At 32.3% G+C, this 17,339-nt stretch overlaps 2 protein-coding genes across 14 annotated transcripts in view; one reads left to right on the plus strand and one right to left on the minus strand.

Annotated features, from left to right (window-relative positions):
* The window catches only part of LOC148304405 (uncharacterized), an 87,458-nt gene that overhangs the window by 19,736 nt on the left and 50,383 nt on the right, over positions 1 to 17,339 (minus strand). For 4 of the 7 annotated variants that reach the window (XM_088268362.1, XM_088268360.1, XM_088268361.1 and 1 more), the window contains one exon: positions 1,108 to 1,155. The exons of the other annotated variants lie outside the window; for them this stretch is intronic. In XM_088268362.1, the coding sequence (XP_088124488.1) occupies positions 1,108 to 1,155 (48 nt within the window). The remainder of the gene's footprint in view (positions 1 to 1,107; positions 1,156 to 17,339) is intronic. 7 annotated transcript variants of the gene reach the window in all.
* LOC148304406 (galectin-7-like) overlaps positions 1 to 17,339 on the plus strand; it is a 29,038-nt gene that overhangs the window by 10,508 nt on the left and 1,191 nt on the right. For 3 of the 7 annotated variants that reach the window (XR_015838351.1, XM_088268372.1, XM_088268370.1), the window contains exons 2-4: positions 5,304 to 5,382; positions 13,639 to 13,782; positions 15,720 to 15,883. Coding sequence is in view for 5 of the 7 variants with exons in the window: in XM_088268372.1 (XP_088124498.1) it covers positions 5,360 to 5,382; positions 13,639 to 13,782; positions 15,720 to 15,883 (331 nt within the window). In the remaining 2 variants the exon portion in view is untranslated. Of the gene's footprint in view, positions 1 to 3,210; positions 3,303 to 5,303; positions 5,383 to 9,520; positions 9,798 to 13,638; positions 13,783 to 15,719; positions 15,884 to 17,339 lie in introns of those variants that run through there. The other 4 variants (XR_015838352.1, XM_088268373.1, XM_088268371.1 and 1 more) reach the window with 3 other exon arrangements.

The raw sequence follows: 17,339 nt of genomic DNA on the forward strand, positions 1-17,339 counted from the left end.
GTTTCTTCAAAATGCAAAAATAACACTTTCTGCCCTGTAGCGGGTAAATATTAAGTTAAAAATATGCCGCTTTTGGTGGGATAAAGTACATTTTCTAGGCATTCCGAAAACACGCACAACTGAAAATTGACGATTTTTGATATATGACGTTGTTGAAAGGAGTGAGCGACATGTATCATTCTTCCCTTTTTATGAAGAAGATGAAAGTCTGAGCATCCCAGAGCTACGATCTGGCAATTGACATCTCATCCGTAGGGTGAATAATCCAGTATCCGATATAATAATAATATTAACCTGTCCAGGAGTATGGTCGTATATGTACGGCCAAAACAAAATATGATTTATGACGTGATTTATATCAAAACATGATTTATGTCAAAATTATCGATGTATCGATAAACCATGTTTACCCTGAAGGACGCAGACCCCCAGGCAGACCTCCGAAAAGATGGAAAGACATCTGGGAGTCGACACCCCAAGAGCGACATGCGAAGGCACAAACAGATCACTAGGATCTACAATAAGGAGAAGAAGAAGAAGATGTTTACTGGTGTAAATGTTTTTTTTTATTAAAGAAAATATGTTGTTTATAGCATCGACTATGATATAAAATTATAAAATGTAAAAATATATTATAAAAAAAAACTCACTCCTGGAAACGTTAATATTGATTTTGACTCGTTTGCTCCTGTTCGCTTAATGCCCATGATAAGGTACGGTTAGCCAGCCGATGACAGCCGGAGACAGCCGAAGTACAATTCACCATTTATTTAACTTCATTATAATACATTGTATAATAATAATAAATAAATAAATAAAAATGAACAAATAGCAAACGAACATAAGTTTTGGTGTGAACTCAGTCCGATTCGATTGAAAACTACGTGAGATGGCTGCAAATTGAGCTTGCATCTGTAATTATGCAGTTGAGATGAGATCGAAAAAAATATAAAAAATATAAGGCAGATTTACATGTCGATGAAGAGTGAAGGAGCAGGTTTTGCGATTGGATCAAAAGCGATTGCATTGTTACAGTATACAAACATGACAACATATATACAGGTGTACTGTATACAGCGTTCTGTGCGCGCGGTCTCGTTAGCTTACCAAACCTCGTGACGCGGGTAACTCCGTCCTCGGAAGATGTAGTAGTACCTTGGCATGCAAAAGGAATATGGTCAACAGAGTTATCTTAAACTGAACTGATCAAATCATAAACAGTTTGTGTTAATATCTAATGGTAATCCATAGCACGGCTGTCCAAACTCGAAACATAGTAAGGGACATTTTTTTTGTAGTACGTTTTATTTGCAAGTTTGGACTAAGTAGATTCTACTTAGTCCAAAAATGCAAAAAAAACGTACTACAAAAAATGTCCCTTACTGTGTTTTAAGTTTGGACAGCCCAGCATGTAAAACTATGTATATTTACAATAACAAAAATACCGTGGAAATATGGATTAATACTTGTTAGTTAAAAATACTAAAATATTCCGGAGTAAAGACCCGTCAATATTGACAGGAAAATAAACATAGTTAAATAAGATATTACATTTTTGACATCTCAATACAGATAAAGAAGAATATGGAATTCTGGGTGCTTATAGGGCTTAAGACATGCCATAAGCTGGCTTAAGTGATTACTTTATACACGTGTAACATTCACCATTCCACCTATGCTTGACAACCACACTACGCAATTTTTTTGATCTCATATATACTACTGCTACTACTACTACCAACACGCCGCTCCCCGCAGGAGTAGGCAGAAAGGATGGAAGGCCACACTCTTGTCCTGACATACACTCCTAGCTTCCTTCACATCTATACATCTAGTCATACATGCCCTTCGATTGCGAAGAATTTTCACACCACCAGATTTTAGGTTCTGATTGTGAGTCTTTTTGGGCGTTCTCGTTCCGTTCTCCCGCCCACATTCGCCACATATATTTTCTTAGTCATTCTCTCGTCATCCATTCGCTCCACATGTCCATACCACCTTAAGTCAGCCAAAATGCCATGTCGTAAGCCGTGGGATGCTCAGACTTCCATCACCATACGTATACAAACGGTAGATGCTGTGTGTCAAGTCGAGACGCCTATAATATATGAATACCACATAAATTGATAGAGCAAATTCAATTGAACTATAAACCCAGCATTGTCGAGGGTCGGAGATCATAGTTTAAAATACATAATTTAACGAGTGACAATGATAAGGATGTGACGGTAATATGCAATATCCTCCACTTAACATTGACGACAAAAAATATACCACTTACCATAATAGTCCATTGGTGAATTCAGATGATTTAAGCAAGAGTATGGGGTTACAAGGGTTACATTTGACTATCGGACATTTTTTGTTTGTGATGAAGAATCTTCGTTCATTTATCGACGGCCCCTAAGTAAAGTACTCTATCTGCAAATCTGTTATTTTACAGGAGAGAGCTTAGAAAATTTTTTCAATATATTTTTATGAATTAATTAACGGTTTTATCTGAAATTCTAAACTAGTACTTATTATACATTCAAAAACACGATAAAATAATGTATTAAATCGTCTTAAAACTTCAAGCATTGTCAAAATTAAGTAGTTAGTGTTTTAGGAGTTCAGTTCATAGCGTCTTATACGCCTGAAAACTAGGCGTAATTTATTTTATATATTTTTTTTGTTTGTTTATATTTGTAGATAACGGTCAGTTGATAACGTACACCAAATATCTCAAAACTGACAAAAATGTAGTTAGAGCACTTTACGTGGGGCACGTTGTTATGTTCGAGTGTTCATATAAATTTAAGAAATAAGATCATTTGAATATAAAGGTGGGGACTGACCGGAGCATTTCGTAGTAACGTAACATTCGCAGCGAGCGTCCGAACATCGGATGGAGTACTTGGAACGAGCTAGGCTCGCTGTACTGTCTATACGAATGCTCGCATCGTAACGTGTTACGTTACGACGAAATGACTTCGGTCAGTCCCCACTATAAGACAAATCATAGCATACCTATAATAGTCGTTAAAGTACATAAAACACGCATCAGCAAGGGTTGTGTATGGTCTTGTATATGGTATATTATGTGTTGAAATTTCAAAGCAATTGGTCATTAATTTTAAGAGGGTTTTAAGGATTTTAAGGAACTTAATTTATATTTTAATTTATTTAGATGTGAACCAATAAATACCTATACGCAAGTTCACGCAAATGAACGGAATCCTACCACTACTATCATCGCATCGTTTCTCTACAGGGGTTTGCAGAGAAGATGGAACGCCACACCCATCTGTACTGACATATAGGTACTCCTAGCTTTCTTCACATCCATACATCTAGTCATACATGCTCTCCGGGTACGTAGACATTAAACACGATCAGATTTTGAGTTCTGATTCATCTGGTCGTTCACATTTGCCAAATATATTTTTTGGTCATTTTCTCGCTATCCATTTGCTCCACATGTCCATACCACCTTTTCTTAATCTTTTCAATCATTTCTAGTTAAGCCTAACGTTCCTTTCTAATTATGTTCTGAAAGCACCAATAATTTCTTCAGGAATGCGGATCGTGTTTATGTTTCAAATATTGCCGTGATCCCATCTGCCGAAATAGAGTGATATCATCGCACACACTATTACCGGTGGTGACGCACCAGCAGACCATGTGGTCTGACCATGACATGAAGTAGATTAATACTATATTGTTGGGTATCTCCGATGGGCTGCCGATAGCTGTAACCTGACGTCGAGTCTTGCACGTACTCGCAACTGTTGCAAGAGACGAATCACGGATCGTCGAGAGCATAACATCATAGGAGTAGGAGTAACGAAATTAATTGAGTACTCCACATGCAAACCACGTTATGTTGAAAAATTAAGTTTTTTGCCCAATGGCGGCAAATCGGTAGAAGATTTAATGTTCTACCGATTTGAGCTTTTTTGAAAGGATTTAGAAAGTGAACTGTCGATCGGCATAGATTTGCAAGATTGTATTGATTTTTCCATTCTTTTATATTCCTTACTTAACGAGTTTTGACAGATTATGTTAATATTTACAGACGTTAATATTTCTAATTTTCCACCGATTGGCGCCATTGGCAAAAAAACTTATTTTTTAAACATAACGTGGTTTGCAAGTGGGCTTCTCAATTCAAATAACGACAGAGGTACGAAAACGATTATGTCATGCATTGGTTGAACTCACAGTTCATAATTAGAGTTGTGACTAATGAGTAACTGTTACTTTTTCAGTTCTCGATAGGGACGGTGATCGAAATATTTTCTCGTTTTTTTTTGGTTTCAGTATACTTGTAAATATTCGCTTCTTCATAATCTTAAATCCCCTAAAGCAATTCACGAATTGGTTTAAAAAAAAAAACGAATACGAGCATGTTTTTATATACACGTGTCGGTAAAAATGTTTTTTTAAATAGTTTAGACCGAAATGGCAACGCCATCTGTTGAACACAACAGTAACACACGCTATTGATAAACTTTGCTAATGACGGACAGCGCCGTTCTTAACAGTTGCTATCACTAAGTAAATTAATGTTTTTATTGCATAGTTGTTTTATAGATTTTAAATATACTTGCTTCACAGGCATTGTAAAATTAAACATATTAGATATGTGTTGTCCATCTCCGTAGTATAATGGTCAGCACGCTCGGCTACCGTTCTGGAGGTCCCGGGTTCGATTTTTGTATTTGAAATATCGCCATCGCCTTTTGAAGTATTAATGTCGGATGCGTAGGAAATAATACAAACAGCAAGTCTAAGAATATTTACATATTTTTTATTTAATGATATCACGAATTTTGATTACACAATACCTGTTATTAAATTGGGTAATGTTTGTATATGTAATGGGGGACCTTAGCTGTCAGTCACCCGAGGCTCTCTTAAGGACCAAATGACTTATGGCATAATCGTTTTCCAAATGATAGAAATAAAAAAAGCAACAAATGACTATGAGATAATGTATAATTTGGAATACATATAATAATACTCAAATGAATGTATTTATTGACTAGTCCAGAAGTTGTTCATTGTAGAAGAAAATGATTTTAAAACCTACAATAGTAATATTCCATGATATCGCGATGACGTTGGATATTTAAAAAAAAAGTGATTTACGGGGTTCCTCAGGGCTTTGAACCGTGACGATTTTTTTGTAAGATATGAAATGGAAAGTAATCATGTTATATCTTCAGCTGTAGGAGAGAACAAGACTTCTTTTAAAGTATGTTTAAAAAAAAGCGCTACATTGAAACAACCCTTGATTAATTGAAGGTTTATTTTTCCAGTTGCTGTTAATGACACACTCGAGTTCTTGAGGCCGATTTCAACGAAAATTTGTGTTATGGGGAACAAACCTGGCTTTCAGTAAGTATTTTATCCTGTTTATTTACAAAATTAAAAAATGAGAATAAATAGAGTTTGATGAACTTTTTAACTTCAAACATGGTTTTTGAAATCGAGGGGAATCCCGCGAACATTCTACGCGTTCGTGAATTTTTCAGAAAATGCATTTCAACAAACAAAAGTAAAGGAAGCTGCGGTTGAAGCATTCGATGCAATTCGATTCCTGCAACTATCATTATTGAGGGACGGAGCGGCGAATATAAACATCCGGCCATAAAAGAGCGCATGGTTCATCTTCTACGTCACAAGTTTCCGGTTCTGACGTATTACATCTAGTCTATGACCCCCGGAAGACCAGACACTTAGTAACGTTAGTCATTTGCGGTGTATTCGTTAATAATAATATTGTATACACAAGACATTCCCACGCGGTATATTTGAAGAAACTGGGCGTATTGAGTCACATGGTTAAGCTAAAGCGTGAATATTATCTATTATCATTCATGGTTTTAGATATTATAAATAAATGCGATATGTGTGTAGGCTGTATAACTGTCGAGTGAAATCAGATTGACATGCCATATTCACAGTCGATTTGATAGGTATGTTCCATCTATCAAGAGATTCACGTCACTGGATAACTAAATGGTGGATAATTCTTTCGTCAAAAATTAGCATCGTCGATGTCATTATGAATAGCAGCATTTATTTTACTTTAATAAGCTTGAGAATGAGAGTGATTTTCCGATACTGTTAAAGTTCCCTAGTATATGTCAAAGTATGCCACTACAATTTTCAATGTTGCAAAGTACAGTCTCAAAGACAAGTTATAGATCAACTCTGTATTCTGCCTCATACGATTCAACAACTTAAAAAAAAAACTTTAATACTACTTTACTTTTCTTAATAGTTATAATAGGAACTACTACTTTACTTAATGTTTGTCCCATCAAGCTAATGGTAAAGGGAAATAAATATCGTCACAAAATTATCGGGTTATGGAGTTGAATAACGTGTAATGTCGTCGTAAAAATCTCGGATTGAAAAAATTATGCCTGAAGGAATTTCAAAAAATCGACACGATAAAATGACGTATACCCGAACTACAAATCCAAATTATTACCGGTAAATTCAGCTGTATCATTCACATTACATCATAGAAAACAATATCCACTTAGCAGATAAATATCCAAGGTAAAACCCAATCACTAAGATGAAGAGGAAAAACCGCTAAAGGAACAAAAACACGGTCCTGATCGAATTTAAGATTCCTGTTTTTGAGATGTGCTTAGCTCTTAGTCATGTTTGGTAGTTGAGTAATGTGCTTTTGACGAGATAGATTAATTATTCTAAAATCTGGTTAAACGGCACCATTAAAAAAGACGATTGCGCGCGATCACCAAGCAATTGTCTAAAATATTACGTCACTGTTATAATGAAGCCAGCTTAGTAAGAAAACCCTTATCGGCATTTTCGCAAGACGTTAAGAATTAGCGCATTGTCTTATCCAACCGCAAATAAAAATGACTGGTATGTCAGTGATTCCCCAAGACAATAATTTGGAAATTATGTATGTCTGATTTCCATCAAAAAATTTTAATCCCCACTTAGTAGGGTCTTACGCAAACGTACTCTTCCCAATCCTGATGCGGGTTTCGCGGGGTTAATTGATTTGATGGCGGAATTCCGTCTACAATAGTTACTCATAAAATGAGAGCATGCGTCATGACGGGTCAATGGCAGGCAATACTATAGGCAGTGAATCATTACGTACGAAATCTATTTTTATTACATGCAACAATTTATATAATTGCATACCTACCAACTATTACACGGTAAAGAAAAATAAATAACATTAGGCAGGGACACCATTTTATGTTTAAACCGAGGTCATATTCATGCAGGCAAAAAGTGTGACGTATGAAATGAAAATGGCTAGTCTAGAATTGGAAGTAAGTCAATACCCTGGCTAAAAAATGCTATTTCCAGATGAAATGTTTTTATTTTATTTCTGCAAAGTATATTTCGTAGTATCGAATTTGGAGTATCGGTAATACGACCTTGTCCTACATAGAATTATTTTTATTTCACCCTTTAAAAATAATTGAAGAGAAAATCATTTATGTCACGTAATATTAAAAAAAGTTGTTTTATTTATATGGTATTAATTACTCCGCCAAGTATTTTTCGCGGTGTTTGTATTTTCGTCTTCTTTACCATAAATTTTTATTCTCATTTTACAAAAGTTATAACTACTAAACTATTCAAATAAAATAATATTAAATACATGATCAATAATAATAAAATATTAAATATTAAATAAGAATTAGATAATATTAAATATATATTAACCTGTAAACTGTTAACTATTTTATAGCTTTCTCAAACGAGTTCCCTATTACAAATTGGAAATACCAGGGAAAAACCAAACTATTTGAATATTTAAACCAATACGGATGCTGGATGAAATTACCGTGAAATGAAAGTAAAAAATATCGATGACAATGTAATTATAGCAACTTCATAGTTCGGTAAAAAATAAAATGAAATTTAATATAATTTTATTTCAAATATTTACATTTGCCGCTATTCAAAAGATCAACACGGTAAAATTACAATTTTATGATAAATACAAAAACTTATATTACAATTTCTATTTAATTTATATAACTACTAAAAACTTCAAAAAGTGTGACCGAAAATATAGATAGAACGGAACAAGGTGATATTAAAATAAATAATATGAGTAATTCAACATTATAAAATTATTTTTTTGAATATTGAAAGCATTAACTTTGTGGATCATATTGATATATTATTTCGAGAAATAAAAATACTTTGTGTTCTGATCCACTCACATTTTTATTAACCAACTAGTTTCGGCAACAACCTGTTGCCCTCTTCAGGGTATCATTTAAAGTAATAAATGATACCCTGAAGAGGGCAACAGGTTGTTGCCGAAACTAGTTGGTTAATAAAAATGTGAGTGGATCAGAACACAAAGTATTTTTATTTTTCGAAATAATATATGAAATTGTTCTTCAAACCCTCATCCGCAACTGTTGGTGCATAGGGCACTGCATCATATAAACGCAGTGTTATATTGATCGTTAACACATGAAGGAAAGGTGACCAGCCCTCTGCTTCAGATACCAGTCCAGGGTAATATTGAATAAAAATGTGATAAAATTTGGATATTTTACAGATACAATATTTTTTCATAGATGTTAATAAATTTTATTAATTTATGAAAACATTAATGTAAACAAGAACAACAAAAAAATCTACGTGCAATTTAGAGAAATTTAAATTTATATATTGTTATTGTTGAAAAATGCACTTCTATTGAATGACCGCAAATTGCCCACATTTTGATATTACGAATAGTTTGCAAAGGCGCTAAGGGGATTAAAAGTTTTGGCGGGAATACACAATATGTCATTCACTATTTCGGCATGGTTAGCTATTAATACAACGATTCCAAGAATCTGCACATAATAGATTTGTCAAGATGTTGGTTTATTGGCTAATAAATTAATATGAAAAATCACCAGACAGATAACATTCTTATTGAAATCTGTAGACAACTAAGGGAGATATTAAGGTTTAAACTTTAGATATTTGAATAAAACAAAAAATGTGCGTTCGCATACGTCATCAAATTTCCGTCATCGAACGTTTTATGACGTCATATGGTTTTTTATCTATGGTTTATAGAGCTATACTATAGTAGTAGTGTGGATTGTTTGTTTACCACTACACTACCATTTGTGTTACATTTGTGTACAAATATGAGGGGAGGGTGGACCATAGACATCAACAAATAGAGCCGCCAATAATTTAGCAATGTTACCAATATTAAAATAAATCCATCGTTTCTGTGACGTCATTCATTACCAACTTACGAAAACAGCATTCGTAAATACGAAGGCGAATTTTCCAAAAGAAAATGATGAATGAAAATATTGATTATATCGGCTGTTATAAAAACAAAACGAGTCTAATACAATCCTTTATAGGTTGAGTATGTTGAATTAGACATTCCTCCCGTCTGACAATGATCCATTGTAAGGCACCTTTTAATTATTATTTTATCAATACAGTCTAATCTAAATATGGCGGGCATACACATAAATACGCCTGTATTCGTCTGGCCATCTCATTCGTTAGATTTCTGTTGAGTCGCGCGCAGCGTTGGCGAAGGAAGCGCTCTCGCTCACAGTATTGTTTTCACCTTCGCGGCTCGGAAGATCTGTCAGATTTTAGCGAGTCGAGGATAACGAAAGAAAACAAGAAGTGAACAAAAAATAAGTGTTAATACAAATATATTGAATTGTTGTGCAGATTCAGTTTAGAAATAAGTTATTTCGACAGCGGATTTGTTATAACATCAGGTTATATACACCTGATCGGATTCCGCCTGGATTCTTTGACAGGTAAAAAGAAAGCTTTAAAAATTCCAAAGCTATCTCAAATTGTAAATATTTTATATTTTTGTGAATATTGTGAGATGATATAACTGTTAATTCATTGTTTTAAAGGTTATTTGATATTTCGATAGTGGAATCTAAGTGATGTCACTATTTTATTGAAAGAACTGACCTAGTTAACAGACCTTTCAATGTAAAGGTCAGTTTCTCCTGAAACTAGAGTGTAATATTGACTCATTGCTGTAAAACTAAGTACTGATTATTCCATACCGCCCTTATTTAGTAAAACAAGTAAAATTTTGATTCTTTATCGATAATCTTTAACTGACCAGTACATATATAATTTTAGTATTCCATACTACTACTATTTACATTTTTTTATATGCTTAGTACCTACCTACTACGTATGAACAGCTAAATATATTTTTTTAAATATGCATATTATTAAATAATTATTTGTTTCAATATCATTTCTTGTTAGAATCCCATTGTAAGTGAATAAGTATTTTTTATATAATTAAGCATATATGTTTAAAAATACACTTCAGGTTCTTTAAAATACCACTATGGACAAAATTCCACTTATGCGTATACAAAAAACTTTTTCCTTTTATATATTTTATTAGTGAATACGTTTAAGTAAAAAAATAATAAAGAAAATAATGAAAGAGTTAAAACACTACTTTATTTATTTTTTTAAACTAAATTCAATAACAAAAGTCTAAGTTGAATTTTTTTTTAAATTAACTACATTTTTTATTTGGCTGTTTATATTAGTACGCAATCAAGAGGTCATTAAAAATGCCATGGGTGGTCCAAATATGATTTGATATAATTATTTTGAACAATGACTCATCTTAATTATTGATTATAATTATGATGTCGTCAGCGAGGATGCAAAAGTTATGAAAGATAAAATTTTAATGGTGTCTGGAATAAGTTAAATTAACTTCAACCTGGTATTCTAAAGAACGTTATTCTATAGATCAGTGATTCCCAAAGTGGTCTATATCGACCCCCAGGGGTCTATGACAACTTGCAAGGGGTCTATGTTTTAATTTGAATTTAAAATATAAATGTATAAAACCTAACATGTGTGGTTCAAAGTGAGTAACACTACATATACCGGCTGTCAAAAATACATTTGAAGTTAATGAATTTGATAAAAATCAATATCAGGTAAGGCAAGGGGTCTACGAGATAAAAGAGTTTGGGAACCTCTGCTATAGATATTCTTATCAATGCAATGTGAAATATATACATTATCTTATTTATATAGGGTAAACAGATATATCTTTGAAACACAGTCCCCTCTACTTCACCAGTTATTGACACTAACGATTTCAGATGCGATTGTTGTCTTTAAATGAGATATTTAGAGAAATTTTAAGCGTTTAATTTAAGTTTTACTTAGTGAATACCACTATTACTTAAAATCTATCGAGACACGTGTTTCGATGCATTCAGCATCATTCTCAAACACCGTACGAAAATGTTTTTGAAAACACACCGGTGTTTGAAAATGATGCTGAATGCATCAAAACACGTGTCACAATAGATTTTAAGAATAAGTGGTATTCACTAAGTAAATCTTAAATAAAAAAAGGGATAGATTTTACCACAAAGTGTCTGCCGAATCAATTAATTAAATTTTTATGATATGAAAATACTGCTTATATTAGCAATGAGGTGACTTTGTCTAAATGTTTCTAATAATTGGGTTAACATGTTCACACTGTATGTGACTTCAATTTTGTGTTTTTTATGACTGTAATAAGTTTTTGAAATTTATTTCATGTATTACAATTTTTAGGTGTATTTTTTACAATGTTGGAAATGTGTTACTTTACCATAAGTGTAGCCAAATAAAAATGTAAATTCTAGTATTTCAATTATTTTTTAAACTCTAAAATACCTAGGCTAAAAATAGAGAATACATAAGGTATATTGACATAAATAATGAATTATACGGATTATTTTTTTTAAATCTTCAATCGTTAAAACCTTTAAAATTGAGCATAAGTTTAAAGTTAAGTAAATATTCATTTATACAACAAAAATTAATTTCTGCAGAAAAAAATAGTGTTGATATTTAAAAAAAATTAACTTTTATTTTTATTGTATTATACAGAACTTCTGTCTCCGTAGTGTAATGGTCAGAACGCTGGGCTACCGTTCTGTAGGTCCCGGGTTTGATTCCCAGGGGGGGGTCAAATAAATATAGAGTAATTTTTTCTTTCTAATATTTATTCCATATTACCCTGGACTGGTACCTGAAACGAAGGGGTGATCACCTTTCCTTCGTGTGTTAAAGATCAAGATAACACTGCGTTTATATGATGCAGTGCCCTATGCACTATTGGGGTGCAGATAAGGGTTTGAATAATATAATACAGGACCTAATACACTACTCATATGAGGATTTAAAAAAAAATCTAGACTGGTTTTTATTTTTCCTTAATGCATTCCCAGAATGCATTTTTGCATTTGTTTTATTATGTTACTCATAACATTAATGGTCAATTGGCCGCGTCATACTAAGTAACAATGGACAGTAATTTAAACAATGTGTTGAGTGGACCTATGGGAGAGAGACTCATATGGTATGACTGTCTAGTGTAACAATTAAAAATATACTTAACAGTTCACGCATCGAATATACATCACCTCCCTAAACTTTACTCAGTTGTTTGAAATTTTAAATTGCAATTGTAAATCTTTTATTGGTTGTTTTTCATAATGCACTATTGGGTGCAGAATGAAGAAGAAGAATATTTTGCATTCTGAAAACATGCACAACTGAAAATCAACAATTTTTGAAATATGAAGTTGTTGAAAGAAGTGAGCGGTATGTCAAATATCATATATGTCATAGCGTGTCACTGTCATTTATCGAGTTTCTCTGTTTTTCCTTTTTTTTGGGTGGGTCTATTGTTAGACGACGGTTAAGTCTATAAATATGGTTGGTCCAATTATGAAGACGCAGATGTATTTGTTTATATTTACCGGATAATTTTTCATGTCTACGACATACTAATCAAAGTGCTTTCTTCTTTATACAAGTACACGACAGGCAGTGTTACCATATGCCAAACCAAAAAATCTGAATCAAATAGTCTAGAAATCTGTATAGAATCAATAACCCAAAATATGTGTAGGTGCCTATATGCCATTGCTTTGAAATTTTACAAATAGCATGATCTGAGAAAAAGAACTCACAGTATGCATATTCTTTACCCTTTTCACTTGTTTCTAAACAAGTCTTAAAATAATTATCTTCCAGCCAGCACTGATTAAAATGTTGCGTATTACGCGACGTGTATAAAAAATGAAGACTCGGTCGCATGAACAAAAAAGACATGTTTTGGGGTATCCTGCAGTATGCTGAGTAAATTGCGTAATGTTCCATGACCAAGACAAAATAGTACCCTACCCAATAATAAATAACGCACTCCAATATAAAACAAATTCTCACCTACATATTATCAAATGTTAATCATGCTCAAATTTATACATATTTTCATTCTTCTGTTTTATCATATACTATGTCTAATTTCAAAAATCTGTATAAAACTAAAAGTACTACCTAAGAGTAAAATCTGTCATCTGTAACGGCAGCCTAAAATTTGTATCAAAACAGATACATCTGTATATATGGCAACACTGACGACAGGCATCTTTCTCTGTTTATTCGTACAATGTTTTACATTGTTCATCCCTCTAGCGGAGAAATTGAGAAAAAATACTAATGCATTAAACAAGACAAATGTATGGTTCCAGTCCTTCATTTGTGTAATAAGGAGGCAGTAATAGATTATTGTTGATGTTAAGTTGTGATAACTTTCAGTTTCGGGGGCCAAACTGTCAGCGTAGGCAAGAGGGCCGTACAAAAACCACTCATGGAGTGGCCTTTCTCGGGGCTCTTGCCGCGCCCGCTGCAATTCGGGGACAAGATAGAGATTGAGGGGACCATATCCTACGATACTGATACGTAAGTACACAAACACGACTAACTTAATGCATTCACCACATGTGAAATTCTACACATGGACCCAAGAATGTGAAAACTATTGAAAGGGTTATTATTATGTGAGTGGATTACTGAAAACAAAATATTTTTATTTCTCAAAATAAATATCACTATGATCCACAAATTTAATGCTTTCAATATTTAAAAAAAAAAAATCAAAATATATTATTATTATTCTTCCACTACTAATTTTCATGGTAAAATGAGATTACAAAGACTTGATTTTGAGCTTCAGCAATCTAAAACTATTGGAAGGTTGGGGTTAATTGATTCCGATATGTGTTTTTTCTTTTTTGCTTTCTGTCTCTTCCTACTCTAGCCCGAGTGTGACTCTGGCAAATTTGCATTGCATTGATGAGTCCGAACAGTGCTCAGGCAAATCGTATTACGACTCCTCAGTAATGATTTGCTAAGTCAAACATATTGATGCATTTGTTTTTATTGACTAACCCCAGCGTTGTTCAGGCAGTCTTGTTTCAACTTGTGAGTGACAATTTCCTGCAACGACAAATTTTCTCGCCAAAATACAACTAGTACAAGTAGTTAAAATCACCCATTCAGAAATTCAGATTTTTTTCACTGAATTTATAACAGACTGAAATGAGATTGTAATCTGAATGAAGTGTCTAACATAAGACTTCAGATCAAATATCCAAAATTCAGTACAAATTGTTTTAAGATGAATAAAAACAATGTACATACTAAGATTAAGTTTTAAATGGTTTCACATTTTTGCTAAAAGACCTTTACTGAAGTAAAAATAATGCAATTATTAAAATCCTCAAATTTATGTATATTTCTACAACTACTTTGATTCAATTTAAAACTCATTTTGTGCCATATAGATTGTTTTTTACATGATTTGTTTTATTTTTTAAACCAAGGATATATGTACTAATGATTAAGACCATTACATGATTCGAATACTATGTTATGCCCAGACCCCGCACCCATTATATTACAATACGCTTAATAAGGTGGCAAAAAAGTTAATAATACTACATATTTTTATTTCTTAGGTTGGTTTTCTATACTTGTTCTTCCCTTGTGGTAATTTACTGTCAAAAGTTACGATGATTCACTAATTTTTATATTGGTACAATAACCACAAAATCAATCTCGTAATTGTATTAAATTTAATCATTTATACAAGTAAAAAGGTTCTTTGTTAAATACATTTTTGCAATGTTTACTTCTTAAAGATAAAGTAAACCTCATGGAACAAACAGAAAGATAACAATTGACTAAAATTAATTTAGTATATATGTTTCACTCTGCTTCTAATTTCTACTCATGATTTCAATTGAAAAAGTAACATTGAGTAAAGATAAATAAGCATAATTTTATAGCCATAAACTAATTTTGAACAGTTAAAAAATATTTAAAAATAAATATTTGCAATAGTCTCTTGTATTGAAGAGATATCAAATTATAACGAACCTTTTATTATATATAGGAATGGCCCGCAAAGTCTCTTTCTTTAGAGGCATGTCCGTAAGTAGGATAGGGAAAGTAAATATGAAACACATTACAAACACCCTGACCAATTGAAAAGAAATATTTCTTGGAATCATTTTGTAATTGGGTGGAATCGAACCCGCGACACTAGTCTTGTAGTCAAGTGTCTACCCAACTATGCAACGGCATCTGTCAAATTTTATTAATTAATAAATTGCTCAAGATCATTGCAAAACATTTTATTATTTTTCTTTAATAACAAAAAAAATAAGAAGGGCTTGTGTCTTGTGAAAGGATTGTTAACATCTTGATTGCCTTCAATTTCCCTTTCAAGGTAATATTTCGAGAATAAAGTAGGTTAAATTAAGTGAAGGTTTCTCATTGTTAATTTTGTTTACTATTATGCAATACATAATTGTGAAAACTGATATTGGTTTCAGATTTACACTTAGCTTGGTGTGTGAATACGATCTCTCATCAAAACCTCAAAATGTTGCTTACCATCACAAGATGATATTCAGCAAAGGAATGACTATCCTTAACAGTAAGTGCAATGGGATGTGGCAAGCTGAAGAGATGAATAGCGACGTATTTATAGGACCAGGTTGGTACCATACAACGCTTCAACATAACATTACACATAAATCCTAGTGAAGTTTGTCACTTTTTCACAATATCAAATATTTTATGTGATTGTTCTTATCTGAATTACCAATTTTTTTGACATGGTCATTTTGTCATCTTTTAATGGATTATAATTAATTGAAAAAATTACAGCATCCTCCCTTTTCCGAGTTATGTAAAAATTGGGTAAATTATTGTAGATCGGAACTTTAATTTTTAGCTATAGCTGTATGTTTAATAACAAGTTAGATGAACCGACAGTATGGTTTGTTTGATTAGCCTTCAGAGAGCCCTTCATTAATAGAGTCAACATAAGCTGTTATTTGCCATTAATTTATAACGCTTATTTTACATAAGGATGTGCTAGAAAATGAGTGATGAATAATTTCTTAGCTTCGTGACTTCATGTTTGAACAAAACCGTCATCTCAAAAAAACCCCAATTATTTGTTTGTAATTTGCTTTGGTTAATTGCTGATATCATACAAGTCATTAAAATTCAATATTTCTAATGCTCCTTTGAAGTAAATTGTAAAGTAAACTGTAAAAATATCCATCTTTGACATTTTTAAAAATGAATTATCTTCATATTTAAAAGTGTACTAATTTTTATTTTTAATTTATTGATACAAATATAGTAGCAGAAATTGCCTTAAGTAGAAGGAATATAACTATCCCAATTGTATGATGTTATCTAGTCTAAAAAGCGGGTTGTATTCCAAAACTTTTTAGGAAGCTCTGGTTTAATGATTTAATATTAAAGAGAGAAGAAAGGCAGTCAATATGATGATAAACACATCATTTTCTTCTGTCTATGGATATCATTTTTAGGAAGTCTAAAACACTTCTAAACTAAAATATTTCTGAGGATAATATTTTTTTACAGAACCTTATGTCCATATTTATTACAGAAATATATGTAGTTGATAAATTTATTTTATAAAATGAATTAACTTTGTTTTAACCACTTTATTAATACAATTTAACCTACCGGTTTCGACAATAACCTTGTCATCATCAGGTTTATTTAATTCTAAAACATTAAAATATTCTCACCAAAAACTTTTTTTTTTGGATTTTTTACGGAGTGTGTGGAAGTTTTTGGTGAGAGTATTTTAGTGTTTTAGAATTAAATAAACCCTGATGATGACAAGGTTCTTGTCGAAACCGGTGGGTTAAATTGTATTAATAAACAAGCAGTTAAAACAAAGTTGATTAATTTTATAAAATTTATAAAATGTGCCACAAAGTATCTGCGGACAACATTTAAGAAATGACAAATATATTGATAAAATTACAATCAAATTTAATTTGTGATTCTTGTTGCAGTCACAAAATGAAATTGTAATATTTGGGTTGTGGGAAATAAAATGTAAGAATAATTTAAGAAAAATGATATCCCTCAAGGTCTACACAGTTCTGATTTTAATGACAGTG

The sequence above is a fragment of the Brachycentrus maculatus genome, unplaced genomic scaffold (genome assembly GCF_059751285.1).
Source record: "Brachycentrus maculatus isolate JH-2025_06_01 unplaced genomic scaffold, ASM5975128v1 h1tg000322l, whole genome shotgun sequence".
Classification (NCBI taxonomy): Eukaryota; Metazoa; Arthropoda; class Insecta; order Trichoptera; family Brachycentridae; genus Brachycentrus; species Brachycentrus maculatus.